At 39.9% G+C, this 20,655-nt stretch overlaps 2 gene segments (V, D, J or C); both read left to right on the top strand.

The window, feature by feature from the left end:
* The window catches only part of LOC140599256 (immunoglobulin heavy variable 3-74-like), a 571,793-nt gene that overhangs the window by 181,335 nt on the left and 369,803 nt on the right, over window positions 1-20,655 (top strand).
* On the top strand, window positions 10,997-12,492 carry LOC140599455 (immunoglobulin heavy variable 3-48-like). The segment is given in 3 exon segments: window positions 10,997-11,095; window positions 11,198-11,521; window positions 12,482-12,492. Coding segments are annotated over 3 exon segments (381 nt in total).

The raw sequence follows: 20,655 nt of genomic DNA, 5'->3' as shown, positions 1-20,655 counted from the left end.
TTAGACACAAAGAAAGATCCAAATGCAATTGAGCATGTAAAGAACCACTTATTATGTCAATGGACACCAAAAGAAACTTTGAGTAGCAACACTTATATCAGAAAAACTAGACTATGAACCAAACTGTAATAAAAGTTGAAGTGAAAAAAAAGAAACAAAGAGAGAGAAAAAAAATAAAGGATGAAGAAGCATACTATATCACTAAATGTTCAATCCAAAGCAGATATAACTATTCTATATATGTGTGTGCCTAAAGGTGATGTAGGCCAGGATATAATCCATGTAACAATAAAATTAAAGACACAGATTGATAATAACAGAATAATAGTGGGAACTGACATCCCATGGACATCAGGGAAGCAGAATCCAAGCATAATCTCAACAAGGAAACAAGGGCTTAGCACAACACACTGGACCAAATGGACTTCAAAGATACATACACAGTATTTCCTCGTAAAATAGGAAAATACACATTCTTCTCCAGGGCACATGGAAAATTCTTAAAATTCTTCAGATTTGATCACATAGGTAGTCACACATCCAGTCTCAAGTGGTACAGAAAAGCTAAATTCATTCCATTGATATTTTCAGACCATAATGTGATCAAACTAGAAGTGAACCACAGTAAAAACTATAGAAGGTACATAAATACATGGGGGTAAAAAAAAGTCCTACTGAAGAAATAATGGGTTGACCAGGAAGTTAAAGAATTAAATCATACATGGCAGCAATCAAAATGAAAGCATGACACTATCAAAACTTTGAACACAGCATAAAGGGGCCCTCAGAGAGAAGCATAGAATAATACAGGCCTTCTTAAGAAACAAGAGAGTCTCATATATGCAAGTTAAACTTGGAGAAAGAACAGCAAAGAAAGCATAAATCTAGTGGGAAAGAGAAATAATCAAGATTGGAGCAGAAATCAAGGATATAGAAGTAAAAAAAAGACAGTAGATCAACTCACCTTGGGGCTGATTCTTTGAAAGAATTCATAAGATTGTAAAACTACAGGCAGACTTGTCAAAAAGACAAGAAAAAAGACCCAAATTAATAAAATCATTAAGGAATAAGGAGAGATCACAACCAACAGACAATAAATACAAACAAGTATAAGAGAATATTCTGAGCAATTATATGCCAACGCATTAGGCAATCTAGAAGGAATAGTTGCATTCCTATAAAGATAAAAACCACCAAAACTAAAACAGGAAGGAAAGTAAAAGCTACAAGGAGCTATAACCAGGCAAATCAAAACAGTCATAATGAAAGGTGTCTCAACAAACAAGAGTCCAGGCGCCTGGCGGGGAATTCAATAAACATTTAAAGAAAAATTAATACCTAGTCCTTTGAAAATGTTCCCAAAATAGGAATGGAAGTAAAACTTCCAAACCCATTCTCGATGTCAGCATTACCTTGACCCCCCAAACCAAGCAATTACCGCACCAACAAGGAGAATTACACAATATCCCTGACCAATGTGGGTGTAGAAATTCTCACCAACTTTCTGGCCAATATAATCCAATTGTATACTGAAAGGATTATTCACTATGACCAAATGAGATTTCTTCTTGACCTGCAAGGGTAGTTCACACCTATAAACCAATCAACATGGCAAACCACAGTAATGAAAGAAAGGAAAATAATTATTTGATCTCCTCAACTGATGCAAAAATAGTAGTTGACAAAAGAGATCATTCTTTTTTAATGAACAGCTTCTTCTGTGTTAAGATAGAGGGAACCTACTCAACATCACGAAAGCATCTTCAAAAAACCCAGAGTCAATATCATCCTCAACAGGGAAAAATTGAGAGCATTTTCCGTGAGGTCGGGAACACGACAGAGATGTTCACTCATCACTCTTCAATATAGTACTAGAAGTCTTCGTCTCAGCAATCAGACAATGAAAAGAAGTAAACTGTATCCAAATCAGCAAAGAAAAAGTCAAAATTCCACGCTTCACAGATGACATGATACTTTATGTAGAAACCCCAAAAGATTCCAACAAAAACCTGCTAGAACACAGGAATTCAGTAAGTCAAAGCATATATAATCAATACATGGAAGTCAGTGGCATTCCTATTCACTAAAAACGAAAAAGAAGAAAAAGAAATCAAGGAATGAATTCCACTTATAATTTCACCAAAAAGCACCAGGCAAGAAGGAACAAATCTAACCAGGGAGAAAAAGTATGTGTAATCTGAAAACTAAGAAAGAAATTGAAGAAAACACAAAGAAATGGAAAAATATTCTATCATCATGGATTAGAAGAACAAATATTGACAAAATATCTGTGCTACCCAAATCTACAGTCAATGCAAACCCTGTCAAAGTACTACCACTATTTTTCTCAGAACTGGAATAAACAATCGTGTAATGTATGAAACCAGCAAAGACCCTGAATAGGCAAAGGGATGTTGAGAAGAAAAACAATCAGGAGACATCACAATGCCTGACATCAAGCTGTATTACAAAACTGTGATCTTCAAGACAGTGTGGTACTGGCACAGAAACAGACTCATGGATCAAAGGATAAGAAGAGAGAATCCAGAAATGGACCACCAACTCCATGTACCCCAGACAATTTTGGTGTTAACACTATTCCTCTTTCAGATCCTATGGGGTCCCTCCTGTGACTACAGGATGCTGGATTGGAAGGCGTTCCATAGCAGCCAAGTTCTGTTTCTGGGCTGGGCACAGGAGATGTGGGTCTCAAATAATTTCTGCTCAGTGTCTTCTTGCTCTCCTCCAGCAGGAGCACTGGTGGGGGCTTTATGTGATAGGTTCCCATCCTACAGGGGAGGGATGCATGAGCATGGGATCGGTTTAATGATGTCGTCTTGGACAACTTCACACTATAATACCGTCAGCATATGAGATGTCAAGGTACCTATTACATATTCAGGCTGAACCTCATGATCCTTTGTCACTTTTGTGCCAGGGTCTGGGGCTTCCTTTCCATCAAATATTTAACCCAGGGAGACTCTCTGGACACAGGATTCTATGTTGACCTATTCAGGGTTTACCTACAAATATACTTGTAATGAGAAGAGAAATACACTAAACTACACATATGAAACATTCACATGCATTGCTTATTCCTGTCCCTAAATACAAAAACATTATCAATATCCTGATGCTCATCAACTTATGCTTCACAGGAGACAAACTGACTTGGTGTGCATCACAGGATCACCCAGATCAACCAGCAAGGATGCTACAAGGAGCAAAAAGTGCATGCAGGACACGAGGCTACAGAGGCATTAACAATTCAAGAAACAGAGGAAAGTCCTCTGGTGGGGTCAGTATCTTGGACCATGATCACAGCATCAATGTCAGTGATCTTTGTATTGGATATACACATTTATAAGGATGTCGTGTCTTTTCTCATCTCTTATTTAGGTGTTCATATTGAAACCAGTTTTCTGATATGAGAATTTGCTACTGCAGAATTCTTGGATGACCCCTAGCAAGAAAAAAGGTTATCCACTAACTCAATTTCAATCTAGAGGTATTGGATTGAAAATGATCCTCTTAACAGCAGAGAAAGATGATATCATGCACTAAGGTCAAGAACATGACACAAATGTCCACTCTCAAAAAAGTTCTTCAATATAGCACTGGAAGTCCTTGACTCAGCAATCAGGCGAGAAGAAATAAAAGTTTGGAAATCAAGAAAAAAATAAGTCAAAATTTCACTCTCCACGTATGACAAGGTACTCCACATAGAAAACACAAAGGATTCCAGGAAAACATTTTATATCTGAGTCAGCAATTCAGCAAAGTAGCAGGATATACATTCAATGCCCAGAAGTCAGGTACATTTTACACTAACAATGATAGAGTACAAAGAGAAACCCAGGATTCCATGGCATTTATAATTGCAACAACACAACAAAAATAATTAACAGTGAATCAAATCAAAGAGGTAAAGGATGTGTACACTGAGAATACAAGAACACTTAGGTTGGAAATTGAGGAAGACAAAAAGGAATGAAAAACATTCCATGCTCAAGAATTAGAAAAAGTGGAGGGGGAGGTGGGCAGGGGGTGGGGGTGACTGGGTGACAGGCACTGAGGGGGTAATTGATGGGATGAGCACTGGGTGTTCTTCTATATGTTGTCAAATTGAACACCAATAAAACATCAATTTATTATATATATATATATATATATATATATATATATATTCTTAAATCTCTATGTTACTCAAGGAAATCTACATAGTTAATGTAATCTCTATCAAAATACCATCATTTTTCAGACACGTAGAAAAAGAATTTTAAAATTTGAATTGAAGCTGAAAAGACCATAAATACCAATGGGATGGTGCAGAAGAAAATCAAAGCAGGCGGCATCACAATGCCTGACGTCAAGCTGTATTACAAAACTGTGATAATCCAAACCGTGTGGCACTTGTGCAAAACAGACGTATAGATCAATAGAACAGAGTAGAGAACCCAGATATGGGCCCTCAAATGTATGGTCAATAAACTTCGACAGAATAGGAAAGAATATCCCCTGGGAAAATTAAACATTCTCAAAGATAATTGGCATGGGAAAAATTGAACAGCTCCTGCAGAAGAATTAAACTGGACCATTGTCTTATACCAGACAAAAAGATAAAGTCAAATGGTTAAAAGATATAAATGTCAGACAACAAACCATCAAAATCATTGTGAGGAGAAGAAAGAAAAGACTGTCTTTCTTCCAGTGGAAAATCTTTCCTACTTTATCGAATGTTAGTTGACCATAAAGTTGAGGGTCCACTCCTGGATTCTCTATTCTGTTCCATTGATCTATGTGTCTGTTTTTGTGCCAGTACCACACTGTCTTGATGACCACAGCTTTGTAGTACAACCTGAAATCTGGCATTGTGATGCCCCCAGCTATGCTTTTCTTTTTTAAAATTCCCCTGGCTATTTGGGGTCTTTTCGGATTCCACACAAATCTTAAAATACTTCATTCTAACTCTCTGAAGAAAATCCATGGTATTTTGATAGGGATTGCATTAAACATGTAAATTTCCCTGGGTAACATTGACATTTTCACAATATTAATTCTGCCAATCCATGAACACGGAATATTTTGCAAGATACATCCACGAAGGCAAAAGAAACAAAAGCAAAAATGAACTATTGGGACTTCATCAAGATAAGAAGCTTTTGCACAGCAAAGGTTACAGTCAACAAAACTAAAAGGCAACCTACAGAATGGGAGAAGATATTTGCAAATGACATATCAGATAAAGAGCTAGTTTCTGAGATCTATAAAGGACTTATTAAACTCAGCAGCAAAGAGACAAACAATCCAATCATGAAATGGGCAAAAGACATGAACAGAAATATCACATAGGAAGACATAGACATGGCCAACAAGAAAATGCTCTGCATCACTTGCCATCAGGGAAATACAAATCAAAACCACAATGAGATATCACCTCACACCAGTCAGAATGGGGAAAATTAACAAGGCAGGAAACCACAAATGTTGGAGAGGATGCAGAGAAAAGGGAACCCTCTTACACTGTTGGTGGGAATGTGAACTGGTGCAGCCACTCTGGAAAACTGTGTGCAGGTTCCTCAAAGAGTTAAAAATAGACCTGTCCTACGACCCAGCAATTGCACTGTTGGGGATTTACCCCAAAGATACAGATGCAGTGAAACACCAGGACACCTGCACCCCGATGTTTCTAGCAGCAATGTCCACAATAGCCAAACTGTGGAAGGAGCCTCGGTGTCCACTGAAAGATGAATGGATAAAGAAGATGTGGTTTATGTATACAATGGAATATTACTCAGCCATTAGAAACGAGAAATACCCACCATTTGCTTTAACGAGGTTGGAACTGGAGGGTATTATGCTGAGTGAAATAAGTCAATCAGAGAAGGACAAACATTACATGTTCTCATTCATTTGGGGAATATAAATAATAGTGAAAGGGAATAGAGGGGAAGGGAGAAGAAATGGGTAGGAAATATCAGAAAGGGAGACAGAACATGGAAGACTCCTAACTCTGGGAAAAGAACTAGGGGTAGTGGAAAGTGTGGATGGTGGGGGGTGGGGGTAACTGGGGTTGGACACTGAGGGGGGCACTTGATGGGATGAGCACTGGGTGTTATTCTGTATGTTGGCAAACTGAACACCAATAAAAAATAAATTTATTTAAAAAAGAAAGAAAGATGAATTGATATACATACAAAGCGTTTATATATACAAAGGGATATTTCTCAGTCATCAGAAAGGATGAATAGCTACCATTTCCACCAACATATATGAAACTAAATGATCTTATGCCAAGTGAAATGAGCCAATCGGGGAAGGACAATCATCATGGTTTCACTCTTACGTGGAATATAAGATATAGTGAAAGGGATCATAGGGAACAAGGAAAACTGAGTGGGGATAATTTGGAGAGGAAGGCAAACCATGAGGGACTCCTATCTCAGGGACTCATACAAAAGGTTGCAGAAGGTGGGTGGTGGGACATGGTGTCTAGGTGCTGGGCACTAAGGAAGGCATGTGATGAGATGAGCATTTGGTGTTACTATATGTTGGCAAATTGAACTTAAATAAAATATTGAATAAATAATTGAAAAATAAATTATTAAAGAGAGGGATTATGAGCAATAACATGCCAACAAATTCAGCAATCTGGAAGAAATTGATGTCTTCCTATAAATGTAGAAACAACCCAATCTGAAACAGGAATGAATTTAAAAGCTGTACAGAATCAAAACCAGTAAATGAAAATCAAACATATTTAAAAGTCTTCTAACTGTTGGGGATTTACCCCAAAGATTCAGATGCAACGAAACGTCGGGACACCTGCACCCCGATGTTTCTATCAGCAATGGCCACAATAGCCAAACTGTGGAAGGAGCCTCGGTGTCCATCGAAAGATGAATGGATAAAGAAGATGTGGTTTATGTATACAATGGAATATTACTCAGCGATTAGAAATGACAAATACCCACCATTTGCTTCAACGTGGATGGAACTGGAGGGTATTATGCTGAGTGAAATAAGTCAATCGGAGAAGGACAAGCAGTGTATGTTCTCATTCATTTGGGGAATATAAATAATAGTGAAAGGGAATATAAAGGAAGGGAGAAGAAATGTTGGGAAATATCAGGAAGGGAGACAGAACATAAAGACTCCTAACTCGGGGAAATGAACTAGGGGTGGTGGAAGGGGGGAGGAGGGCGGGTGTTGGAGGGGAATGGGTGACGGGCACTGAGGTGGACACTTGACGGGATGAGCACTGGGTGTTTTTCTGTATGTTGGTAAATTGAACACCAATAAAAATTAATTAAAAAAAAAAGAGTCTTCTAACAATCAAAAGTCCAGGGACACATGGCTGCCCATGGGAATGTAACAAGCATTGGAATAGAATTAATACATATCCTGAAAATATTCCAAAAAATAGAAATTAAAGGAAACTTCCAAACTCATTTTCTGCAGGCAGCATTACCTTGACTTCAAAAGCAGACAAATATCAAACTTAAAAGGAGAATTGTATATTAATATCCTTGATGTATATGGATGCAAAATTCTCACCAAGATCCTAACCAACAGGATCCAACAGTACATTAAAAGGATAATTCACCATGACCAAATGGAATTAATTTATGCTATGTAACGGTGGTTCAGCAACTGCAAATCAAATGATGGGATTTGAGTCATTAATAAAAGAATGGATAAGGACCATTTTATCCTCTCAACTGAAGCCCAAAAAGCTTTGTCAAAAGAGATTATACTTTCTTGATAAAAAAAATAAAACTCTTGCTGTGTAGAGATAGGGAGACATACTCAACATCATAAAAGCCATCTACACAGACACATGGAGAATGTCATCCTAAACAGGGGAAAGTTGAGAGCTTTTCCCCTAAGTACAGGAACAGGACAGGGATGTCCACCATCACCGCTGTTCTTTACCATCGTGCTAGAAGCCCTAGCCTCAACAATCAGACAACAAAGAGAAGTAACCGTCATCCAAATCAGCAAAGAAACAATCAAATGTTCACTCTTCACACACAAGATACTTTAAGTTCAAATCCCAAAAATTCCTTTGAAAAAATTGCTAGAACTGATACTAGAATTCAGCAAAATTGGAGTATGTAAAATCAATACAAGGAAGTCAGTGGATTTTCTATACAGTGCAAATGAAACAGAAAAAAGAAAATCAAGGACAGGATGCAATTCATAAGTGCACCAGAAATCATCAGGTAATGAAAAATCCTAACCAAAAAGGATGGACTTATAGTCTAAATATTCCATAAAACTTATGAAAGACAGTAAGGAATACACAAGTAGATAGAAAATATTTATTCTTATATATTAGAAGAATAAGTATTGATAAAATATCTATGCTATCAAGAGCCAGTTACACACTGAAAGCCATCTGTATAAAAATATCACCAGCATTTTTCACAGAGTGGGAGCAAATAATCTGAAAATTTGTAAGGACCCACAAAGACCTCAAATAGCGAGAGCAATCCTGAAAAGGTAAACAAAGCTAGAGATATCCTGATTCTGCTTGTCAAGATAAATTACAACATTGTGATCATCAGGACAGTATGGCACGGGCACAAATACAGACATATAGATAAATAGAAAAGTTTGAGAACCTAGAAATGGACCCTGAACTCTGTGGTCAAAAAGTCTTCACAAAGAAGGAAATAATATCCAATGGAAAAAAAAAAGAAAGTCTGGAGGGTATTATGCTGAGTGAAATAAGTCAATCGGAGAAGGACAAACAGTGTATGTTTTCATTCATTTGGGGAATATAAAAAATAGTGAAAGGGAATATAAAGGAAGGGAGAAGAAATGTTGGGAAATATCAGGAAGGGAGACAGAACATAAAGACTCCTAACTCTGGGAAACGAACTAGGGGTGGTGGAAGGGGAGGAGGGCGGGGGGTGGAGGGGAATGGCACTGAGGTGGACACTTGACGGGATGAGCACTGGGTGTTTCTCTGTATGTTGGTAAATTGAACACCAATAAAAATTAATTTTAAAAAAAATAAAGCCGGGGATACTTGTAAATGAAATCAAAAACAAAAAAAAAAAAGAAGAAAAAAAAGAAAGTGTCTTCAACAAATGGCATTGGGAATACAGGAGACCCACATGCAGAAGAATGAAAGGGGACACTTTTCTGACATCATTCACAACAATGGACTCAAAGTTGATGAAGGATCTAAATGTGAGTCAGGAAACCATCAGAATCCTCAGGTGAACACAAGCAGCACCTTTTCTACCTCGGCTGCAACCATTTCCAGACTTGTCTCCAGAAGCAAGGGAAAGAAAAGGAAAATGAACTATGGGGACTTCATCAAGGAAAGAGCATTTTTACAGCAAAGGAATCACTCAAAGTAATTAAAAGACAACCTACAGAATGGAAGAAGATATTTGGAAATGTCTTATCAGATTAAAGGCTCAAATTCAAATCTACAATGAGAATTGGGCAGAAGTTGTGAACAGACTTCCTGTCCTGTCCAGAGATCCTGCATCACACCATATATTAGGGAACTCCGCATGCAAAACGATATTCATTTGCTCTCCTAGATATGCTATATATCAAACAAAATATTAGAACAAAGAATCTGACAGAAAAGAGGGAAAACATTCATGCCGAAGATTACCATACAAATTAAGCACTAATAAAAGATATTAAAATCAGTCAACAAGAAGTTAAATGATTTGTTTGCATGTACACAAAGAGGAAAATCAATGCAAAAACACAAGTAATTAATGAGCTTACGGAAAATTCAGGATATAAAATCAACATAGACAAAAAAGCTAATTTCTACACACTAACAACAAATTTTCTGTATAAAATTTACAAAACAATTCCCTTTAAACTGGTATCAAAAATAAATATTTTCAAAGAGTTAAAAATAGACCTGCCCTACGACCCAGCAATTGCACTGTTGGGGATTTACCCCAAAGATTCAGATGCAACGAAACGTCGGGACACCTGCACCCCGATGTTTCTATCAGCAATGGCCACAATAGCCAAACTGTGGAAGGAGCCTCGGTGTCCATCGAAAGATGAATGGATAAAGAAGATGTGGTTTATGTATACAATGGAATATTACTCAGCGATTAGAAACGACAAATACCCACCATTTGCTTCAACGTGGATGGAACTGGAGGGTATTATGCTGAGTGAAATAAGTCAATCGGAGAAGGACAAGCAGTGTATGTTCTCATTCATTTGGGGAATATAAATAATAGTGAAAGGGAATATAAAGGAAGGGAGAAGAAATGTTGGGAAATATCAGGAAGGGAGACAGGACATAAAGACTCCTAACTCGGGGAAACGAACTAGGGGTGGTGGAAGGGGGGAGGGGGGCGGGTGTTGGAGGGGAATGGGTGACGGGCACTGAGGTGGACACTTGACGGGATGAGCACTGGGTGTTTTTCTGTATGTTGGTAAATTGAACACCAATAAAAATTAATTAAAAATAAATAAATAAATAAATATTTATGATTAAATTTTATTAAGGAGAAAAATACTCTTTAAAAGTGACGTATATTAATAAAAACATTTATTTTATATTTTAAGATTTTATTTTATTTACTCATGAGAGATACAGAGCAGGAGAGAGAGAGGCAGAGACACAGGCAGAGGGAGAAGCAGGCTCCATGCACCGGGAGCCCGACGTGGGACTCGATCCCGGATCTCCAGGATCACGCCCTGGGCTGCAGGCAGCGCTAAACCACTGGACCACCCGGGCTGCCCAATAAAAACTTTTTAAAAGGCACAGAAAGGCAAAGATAAATACGCTGATGAATTAGAACATCATAAATCCACTGTGCCACCAAAAGAAAGTCATCTAGGGTTAGGAAGTAATGCTTGTATATAACTTGTAAAGAATTGAATTCTAAGTCTGGAGCTGACTATATAGTCAAAGGGCATGCAAATAAGGCTCTCTCTCCACTGATTAAACCAGCCCAGCCCTGACCCTAAAGCTGGGAGAGCAGCCCCAGTCCCAGGATCCCCAGGTGACACCATTCAGGGTTCAAAACACAACACAGACAAACCACCATGGAGTCTGTGCTTGGCTTGGTTTTCCTTCTCACTATTTTAAAAGGTAATTCATGGAGAACAGAGACCTTGAGTACGTGAGTGGAGGTGAGTGAGAGAAACAGGGGATGTGGGACAATTTCCTGACCAGGATGTCTTGTGTCTGCAGGGGTCCAGGGTGAGGTGCAGCTGGTGGAGTCTGGGGGAGACCTGGTGAAGCCTGCGGGGTCCCTGAGACTCTCCTGTGTGGCCTCTGGATTCACCTTCAGTAGCTATGGCATGAACTGGATCCGCCAGGCTCCTGGGAAGGGGCTGCAGTGGGTCGCATACATTAACAGTGGTGGAAGTAGCACATGGTACGCAGACGCTGTGAAGGGCCGATTCACCATCTCCAGAGACAACGCCAAGAACACGCTGTATCTGCAGATGAACAGCCTGAGAGCAGAGGACACGGCCGTGTATTACTGTGCAGACACAGTGAGGGGACCACAGTGTGAGCCCAGACACAAACCTCCCTGCAGAAGGGGATTAAGACCATTAGGGGGTGCACACTCCTCACCACTTCTGTCTTGAAAGCCCAGGAGCAGGTGTAGATGGAGGTTCTGGGCAGGTTTCCTGTCAGGGTCTGGGCTTCCTCTCTAAGGAGCAGTTTCCCCAGGGGGTCTCTCTGAACACTTGATTATGTGTTTAACTATTCAGCCTCTTTCTTAGAGACTTAGGCACTCAACTATAGCACTTACATCTACTTGTACTTAACTTTTCCTGACCCAAAATATTAATCAATTACAAATAACTCCATTCAAGTCATCTGAACATTTTCATGAGTCCTAGTGGCACTCACTGTGGATCACAAGTCCCCAAGCTAACATCTTGTCTTCCACATCATGGTATAGAGGAATCTCTGATCAACACAAGGGAATAGAGACATTCTACAAAAATGTTAATAACGGCCTCGGTGTGAGAGAAATTATCAGCATGACATGATAGGGAGGTGGACTCAGAGGTCACACATACACACACAATCACAAGAGTATAATCTTTTACCACCTTCACCTTCATGCCTGATGAGAGCCAGGCAGGCATCTCATCACATAAATGCTTGGATGGTGACAGGGAAGAACACTGGCTCAGGGTGTGTGTTGTGGGTCAGTGGTAGGGACGGGTTCCTGCTCCACAAGGGGTTTGTGTGGAGTCAGTGTCCCAACTGCTTCAAAAGAGGGAAGTAGGGAAGCCTGGGTAGATCAGCGTTTTAGCTCCGCCTTCGGCCCAGGGTGTGATCCTGGAGACATGGGATCCAGTCCCTCATTGGGCTCCCTGCATGGAGCCTGCTCCTCCTTTTCTCTGTGTCTCTGCCTCTGTCTCTGTGTGTGTCTCTCATGAATAAATAAATAAAATCTTTAAAAGAAGAGGGAACTCCTGGGTTACTGTTTGCTTTCTTATTCTTTTGGTGGAGCAGAAGAATGAGGAAGAAATATCAGGGAGCTAGCAGGCAATAAAGATTGGACCTGGTTGAGGAAGACGTTCACTAAAGGAGCATCAAACTGGGAGGACAAAGGAGAGACATGGTCATTCTCAGTAGACAAATGTCTTAATCACAGGGAAAGGAGTAGAATAATATATGGAAGCACAAATCATAAAATGATAATACAAATAGGCCAAGATCCTACCCAGGTCTCAGATGGAAGCTGTCCTCTCCCCAAGGTCACCAGCTGGTTCTGAAGATCTTGTGTACACGGTGTGCTCAGAGACCAGAAGCTCCTGCTGGATCCATGAGGTCCTCAGGGTGAGCAGGTGGATTGGAGGACCTTCCATCTGCAGGGAATAAATCATGGATCCTTCATGTGCTGATGTCAGCTCACTGTGCGTGACATCTACCATCCTCATGTTGGAACCTAAGGCCCATGAGTTGGGGGAAGGAGGTGGCTTCAGGAGGTGCAGCCCCATGATTGGATCAGGACCCTTATACACCAGGACTGGGAAAGCTCCCTGTGCCATGGCCCCATGTGAGGTGATGGGAAAAGGACAGGCTAGGACGTGGTTGCTCTCCAGACAGCACATCGACCTGCACCTGGACCTCAGAAGTCCCAGAGTCCAGAACTTTGAGAATGAGTGTCTGTTGTTCATTCTGCCCTTTCCATGTACAATGTTCCAGCAGGGGGCGCAGGCTAATCTCAATTTTTTTTCTTTGTTTAAATTGAATTTACCAACATTTACTATACACTCAGTGCTCATCACATTATGTGCCCACCTTAACTTCCATTACCCAGTAACCGCATCCCCACCACCTCCCTTCCAGCGACTCTCAGTTTTTTTCCCAGAGTTAAGTGTCTCTCATGATTTGTCTTCCTCTATAGTATTGCCCCACTAAGTTTCACTCCTTCCCTTATGGTCTGTTTCAATATTTCTTATATTCCACACATGAGTAAGACCATACCATTGCCTTTCTGTGATTGATTTATTACTCTCAATATAACAACTCCAGTTCCATCCATGTTGAAAGAAATGTTATTTCATGTTATTCATCATTTCTGACAGCTGTATAATATCCCATTGTATATATAAACCACATTTTGGGTATATATTTATTGGATTTTGATTTGCCAACATATATTATAACAGCCAGTACTCATTCCGCCAATTGCCCCCATCAGCTCCTGTCATCCAGAGACCCCAAGACCCAGACCATTTCCCCTTCCACTCTCCTTGGTTTTTTTTCCCCCATAGTTAGGAGTTCTGATGTACTGTCACTGTCTCTGATAATTGCCACCCATTCTATCTCCTTTACCCTTCATTCCCTTGCACTATTTCTTATATTCTTTGTATGAGTGAAACCATATAATGTTTGTCCTTCTCTGAATCACTTACTTCAGTCAGCATAATACCCTCCATGTCCATCCACGTTGAAGCAAATGGTGAGTATTCATCACTTCTAATAGTGAGTAATGTCCCAGTGTATATATAGACCATATCTCCTTTTTCCATTCATCTGTCAATGGACATTGAAGCTCCTTCTGCAGTTTCTTTATCCACTCTTCTGTAGAAGGGCTTCATGATTCCTTCCACATTTTGACTATTGTGGACATTGCTGCTGTGAATATTGTGGTGCAGGGGTCCCTTAATTTCATTAAATTTTCATATTTTGGGTAAATACCCTGTAGTGTAGTGGCTGAATCTCAGGAGGGCTTTATTATAACTTTTTCAGTGCATTCCATTCTGTTTTCTGGAGTGGCTGAAAAAGCCTGCATTCCCACCAAAAGTGAAAGAGAAAATTCCACTTTCTGGATATCCTCGCTTATATTTATTGTTTCCGGCCTTGTTACTTTATCCATTATGAGTTGTATAAGTGGGATCTTAGTGTGGTTTTCATTTGTATTTCCCTGATGACATATCATGTGGATCACTTTTCTCATCTGCCTGTTGGCCATGTGTAGGTCTTCTTTGGAGAAATGGCTGTCTGTGCATTCTCTCCATTTCTTGACTTAATTGTTTGTTTTCTTGGGTGCTGACTTTGTTAAGGAAATATCTTGTCCTATTCTGTAGGTTGCCTTTTATTTTGTCACCCATTGCATTGTTGTACAGATTCTACATTGATGAAGTCCTAATAGTTTACTTTCCCTATGTTTCCCTGTTGTTTCCTATGCCTTTTGAGAGGTGCCTTGGTTGCAGTCACTGAAGCTGAGGACAAAAAGATGCTACCTGAATGCTCCTCTAGGATTTTGATGGATTAGTGTCTCAGATTTTGGTACTTCATCCATTTTGAGATTATATTTGTGTTTGGTGTAGCTGAATGGTCCACATTCATTCTTATGCTGGTGGCTGTACAATTTTTTTCAGATCCATTTACTGATGAGACTTTTTTTCATTAGATATTTTTTCTTGCTTATTGAGGAGTAGTTGCCCATAGAGATGAGGGTCCATTTCTGCATTCTCTGCTCTATTCCATTGATCTATGTGTTGTTTTTGCCAGTACCAGGCTATCTTGATGATAAAGACTTTATAATATAGCTTGTCTGCAAATATTGTTTTGCCCAACAGCTGTAGGACTTTTTTTTTTTTGGCCAAAATGTTTCTACCTATTTGGCTACCTAGGAAAGGTATTGAAGAAGACACAAAGAGATGGAAAACCTTCCATGCTTTTGGATGAGAACAATGAATCTTGTTAGGGCACCTCTGTTGCTCAGAGTTTGAGTGCCTGCAATTGGCTCAGGGTGTGATCCTGGGCCCTGGGATGGTGTCCTGAATCAGGCTTTTGGAAGGGAGCCTGCTTCTCTCTCTGCCTATGTCTCTACCTCCATCTGTGTGACTCTCCTGAATAAAAAAATAAATATTTAAAACAAAAACAAAAATAACTATTGTGAAAATCTCTATGCTGCCCAGAAACTTCTACATATTAAAGAAATACTTATCAAAACATCCTGGACATTTTTCACAGAGTATGAACATATAATCTTGAGATTTTTATGGCACACAGAGAGATATGAGGGATACATTGATGCTGTGGCATTGCCCTGCTGTATTTGTTTCGAAAAGTATCCGTTAGCCTCCCTCATCCAGTGAAGGGTGCATTTCTCACCTGGCATTAGGACTAACCTGTTGCAAACCATAGGTATCTGTCAAAAAAACACAGTGGACACACAGAAGGAGAATAATGATACAAGAGAGGCAGAGATGCTCAGACACTTTGGAACTTCAGTTTAAGGATGTTCTTTTATAACATTTCCAGAAGATGAGGATGTGATGACCCTGTGGGATATGTGTCTCACCATTAGCTTACAGGGTTGTGTTGTACTGATGGCTGTGACGTGTGCGCCTTGTCACTGGTGAACATTTGTTGTCCTGTGTCCTCCCTTCAAACCCACCTGCATCTGTGAGTCTCCCTCTGGACATGAGATCAGATTCCCTTTAGATTTCCTCAATGGAACACCTCAAGGGACTTACATGACTTATTTACTCTTTATCATTTTATTTAAATGCAAACATTTTCGTCATGGGATATGCAACAACCAGGTAACATGACTTGGTCATGTCAATATCTAACAGCCCTAGCATCCTATTCCATAATCTACATATGAACTTACATGGCGGTAAAGCTGTTTCAGGGAAGGTTAGTCCACTCATGGTCAGCAAGGCAGGGGAGCAGCTCCAAATGCCCAGAAGCATGGCAGTAGTTGGCTTTGCTGATTTCACTAATATTTATACACATAGCAGCTGTCCCGAAACACACACACTCAGAACATAACGTGAGAGGATGGAGCAAGGGATGGAGCACACAGTTCCTCTGGCAATATGCAGCCCCTGGACCTGAGATGGGCTTGGATGAATCTGAAAATCACAATGCAGTTGATAATAGATTGATATCATTTGCTATTGGTTTTGTTTCCTCTGGAGATTCTCACACCCTACCTTGTTGAGGCCTGTTTTGGGGGTTTTGTGACTCTCTTCCTGGGTGTATCAGAGAGCTGTTATGAACATGGCCTCCTACCTCTGGCCTGAAGTTGAATGTTTGCACCCCCCTCTTCAGGGAGCCCTCACAGGAGAGCCATCAAGCTGTCCTGCCCTCAGTTCACAACTGAACCCAGTCTTTACCCTGCCTGTGTCTAAGCTGGTTTATCTCAGACACATGAATGAGTCACTAATCATCAATATAAGGTATTCCTGTGGTGTGGACCAGGGATGGTCCTCTGAGCAAGGGTCTCACGGTCTCTTACTTTCTGCCTGCTGGCCTCAGGATAGAGGCACAGGACCACACATGGTTCAGTTTATGGAAACAAAAATCACAATGCCTGCACTCAGACATAACCTTTACCCATCTATAGAATCCTGTCCTTCTTAACCATCCATCACATCATGCCGCTTTTTGTTTGTAGGATGCAGGGGGACCACAGATCCTGGAAATTTCCCCAGTTTGCCTCTTGAGCACCATCATACCAGGTTCATTCCATGCAGGACCAGAATTATTTTTTTTTAAATTATTTTTTATTCGAAGGCAAGTCCTGTCCCCATCCTGTGTTGTCCTTCTCCACAGGAGATCTGTCCCAGTTTCCCCTGCAGGAGTCTGGATCTGGGCTGGGGAAACCCAGGCAGACCCTTACACTCACCTGCCCCTTCTCTGGGTTCTCACTGCGCATGTCACTGAAGGTGTCATATGGGTCCATCAGCCTCCAGGGTCAGGCCCTGGAGTCAATGCCAAAGTCTGAAGGGAAAAGGCTGAGTACCACAACCTGTCTCTGAACAGCAGCAAGATGTATAGAAAGTCCAACACCTGGAAAGATAAATGATAATGTTTCACACCAGAATCACATCTATTCAATGTGATGAACAACCAGCTGATGAGATACAGCAGAGCATCTGCCATGAAATCACAAGTTCACGTTTGAGCATGGGAACAGAATTGCTATAGTTTATGAAAACAACACCATGAAAATCAATTCCCAGAATCTATATTTATATAAACTGAGTAAACACTGAGTTACTACAGACCAATTATGGAACAGGTCAACACTGAGGAGACAAGGAAAAAAAACCACAAGACTTTTCAATATATTGTCAACAGAGAAACTATTCATGGGCAATCATTAATCATGAAATAGGAATGTTATAGATAAAATATCAATATGCATAATACCAAATATTAAGAATACACTTTGTGAAAAATCAACTAGGTGAACCTGTTGAACAACCAGATTGATCAGATACAACAGAGCATCTTACATTAAATCACAATTTCACGTCTGAATATGAGAAAAAAAATTTGTACACCTTACAAAAAGAGCAACATGAAAATCAATTGCCAAATTCTATATTCATATAAAAAAATAACACTGATATAGTAGAGACCAGTTGGGGGCAAGTCAACACTGAGGAGACCAGGAAAAAGAAAACAAGACTTTTCAATATATTGGCAATGGAGAAACTATTCATAAGCAATCATTAATCATGAAATCAGAATGTTATAGGTAAAATTCATCATGCATAACACCAAATATTAAGAATACACTTAGTGAAAATCAGCTACATTTTTCTACCCATGTATTTATCAAGGTAATAAAATACAAGATATGGACCAAGAGAAAACTTGCACAAATTTCATAACCAACAAAGAACTTTCACCTGAATATCATAAGAACCCTCAAAACTCAGTGGAAAAAAACAACAGAATTCATGTATAAAACAGGCAGAGCCTTGTGTGGACATGTTATACAGGAGGGTACAGATACATGAAGTAAGCACAGGAGAGGACACATCCCACCAGGATCTTTCAGAGTAATTCATGTCAACCACATAAAAGTGCCCTATGCACTCATCACTAGGGCTCAGGTATGAAAGAAGCACTGACCAGAACATCCTGAGAAGCATGCAGGACACGTGGGTCTCAACCCTGCAAGTAGAAATAAAAAATGAAACAGAAGCCCTGGAAAATCATTTTTCTGTTCCTCCTGAAATTAAAGATGGATAACCTACCAGGGGACCTGGAAATCCCACTCCTCAGTGATTGCTCCAGAATAAAGAAACCCAATGTTCTTGTAAAAATGGCATGTGATGAATTATAGTGTCTTCATTTCTGTTAGAAGCCTTGAAACCCCCTCAAAAGCCTGTGTGATTTAAAGAATAATGTCAGTAGAAAACATTCATCAATGGGACAGGATTCTGCAGTAAGAAGCCACACTATTGATGCACACCCAGGATCCCAGGGGAACCTCAAGGACATGCTGCTCCATGAAGCTCAGCAGTCTACGACATGACAGGCCGTGCAGCCTGAACATTTGTACAGCCAGACCAGGGTCACAATTGTTTGGTTGGGCTTTCTCTTCCCCAAACCCAGATGATGAGCTCCTCTGCATCAGGCTGCAGGCTACCCTCCTGTGCACAATGTCCTCAGGTATGGAGTGTCCACACACTGCAACACCTCTTGTCCTCTGATGGGGGTTCCTGAGAGTCTGACGTGTGTTGTGATACAAACTGTCCCCTCCAGCATCTCTGGCTCTGGCTCTCTCCTGCAGGTGAGCAGGACTAAGATAAGACACCTCCAATGAGTCCATCTGTCTCCTGCTACAGTTTCTCCTCACAACCTGAGGTCTAGACCTTCCTCTCACTCAGCTGGAAATGAGGTCAAGTGTTTGGGAACAGAGTGAGGTCACAGTTTTGATCAACTGTCCGCACAGTTTCCCACTACTGTTTGTTTTCTATAGAGAAATAAATATAGAAAAACTTGTCCAGATTAAAAAATCATATTTTATATATTTATTTAGAGAGAAAAGGAAGGAGAGGAGTCAGAGAGAGAGAAATAAAATCTCAAGCAGATTCCCCATGACCAGAGCCTGACTTGGGGCTCAATTCCAGGATCCTGAGATCACGACGTGACTCACAACCATGATGCTTAACCATGTGAGTCAACCAGGCGACCCGTCCTTGAGCAACTGTTTAAAGAGAGGTGTGTGTTTGTTATTATTGTGTTTTGTCAGACTTTCTATTGAGGTTAAGAGTCCCTTCTGTATTTGGGAGACTAAATCCGTCTCAGTATATAGTTGAACACACTGTCTCCCATTTCATAGGCTACCTTTTTGCTCCAATAATATTTGTCCTGCACACTTTGTGCCTGAGGTACCCTCACTCATCAGTCTTTGGTTTGTTTTTTTTTTTTTGACTGTGATTTTAATGTTATATCAAATAAATCATGAAACGCCTGGGTGGCTCAGCAGTTGAGCGACTGTCTTTGGCTCAGGGCATGATTCTGGATTCTGGGATCAAGTCTCCCGTGGGCCTCACTGCATGTAGCCTGCTTCTCTCCTGTCTGTGTCTCTGCCTCTCTGTGTGTCTCTCATGAATAAGTAAATCTTTAAAAAATAAATAAATCACAGCCAAGCAAATATCATGATGTTTTCCCCTTAGTTTACATGTTTAAGTTCTAGGGTTGAGACTTCCGCTTAATTCTTAATCACTTTTGAGATTTTCTGTGTCCTAGAATCTGTGTGATGTTTGGTAAGGACCAAGTGTCATTATTTGCATGAGGCTGTCCAACACCATTTGCTATAGAGACTATCATTCCCCACTGTGTATTCTTAGATATCCTGTAGTTGAAGGATTTCTGACTGTATATGCACACGTTAACCTCTGGGCTCTGTAATATGGTCCACCATCTACGTGTCTGACGTTAGGGAGTCACACAATGAAATGCTTAATGTGCAACTAAAATACATTTCTGTAGAGGGATGTGTGATGTCTGACTATTGTTCTAATTTCTTAAACTTGTGTGGTCACTCTCATGTGATTTCGTTTTCCATATGAATGTGTAGTTTTTCTATTATGTAATAAAACAATTGATATTTTGATTGATTTAATCAACGTTAAAATCATTAGAACAGAAATTATTTGTCTACTTGTATAGACAAATAAAAATTATCAGGGAGATTAAATAAGTATATGGAAAATAAAAATGAAATTTAACTCATATACACTCTTGGAAAAGAGTTAAGCCTTAATAAATATAATCTGATTTCAAAGAGAAGAAATAACTGACACCAAAAAATAGAAAGGACCATGAAAAAAATTCTAAGATTTTAACAGTGCAAATAATGGATAACCAAGGCAAATTACAAAATTACTAGTATTATCAAGAAAATAAAAGTG

The sequence above is a fragment of the Vulpes vulpes genome, chromosome 6 (genome assembly GCF_048418805.1).
Source record: "Vulpes vulpes isolate BD-2025 chromosome 6, VulVul3, whole genome shotgun sequence".
NCBI classification, from domain to species: domain Eukaryota; kingdom Metazoa; phylum Chordata; class Mammalia; order Carnivora; family Canidae; genus Vulpes; species Vulpes vulpes.
This window is presented reverse-complemented; position numbering and strand designations above follow the sequence as displayed.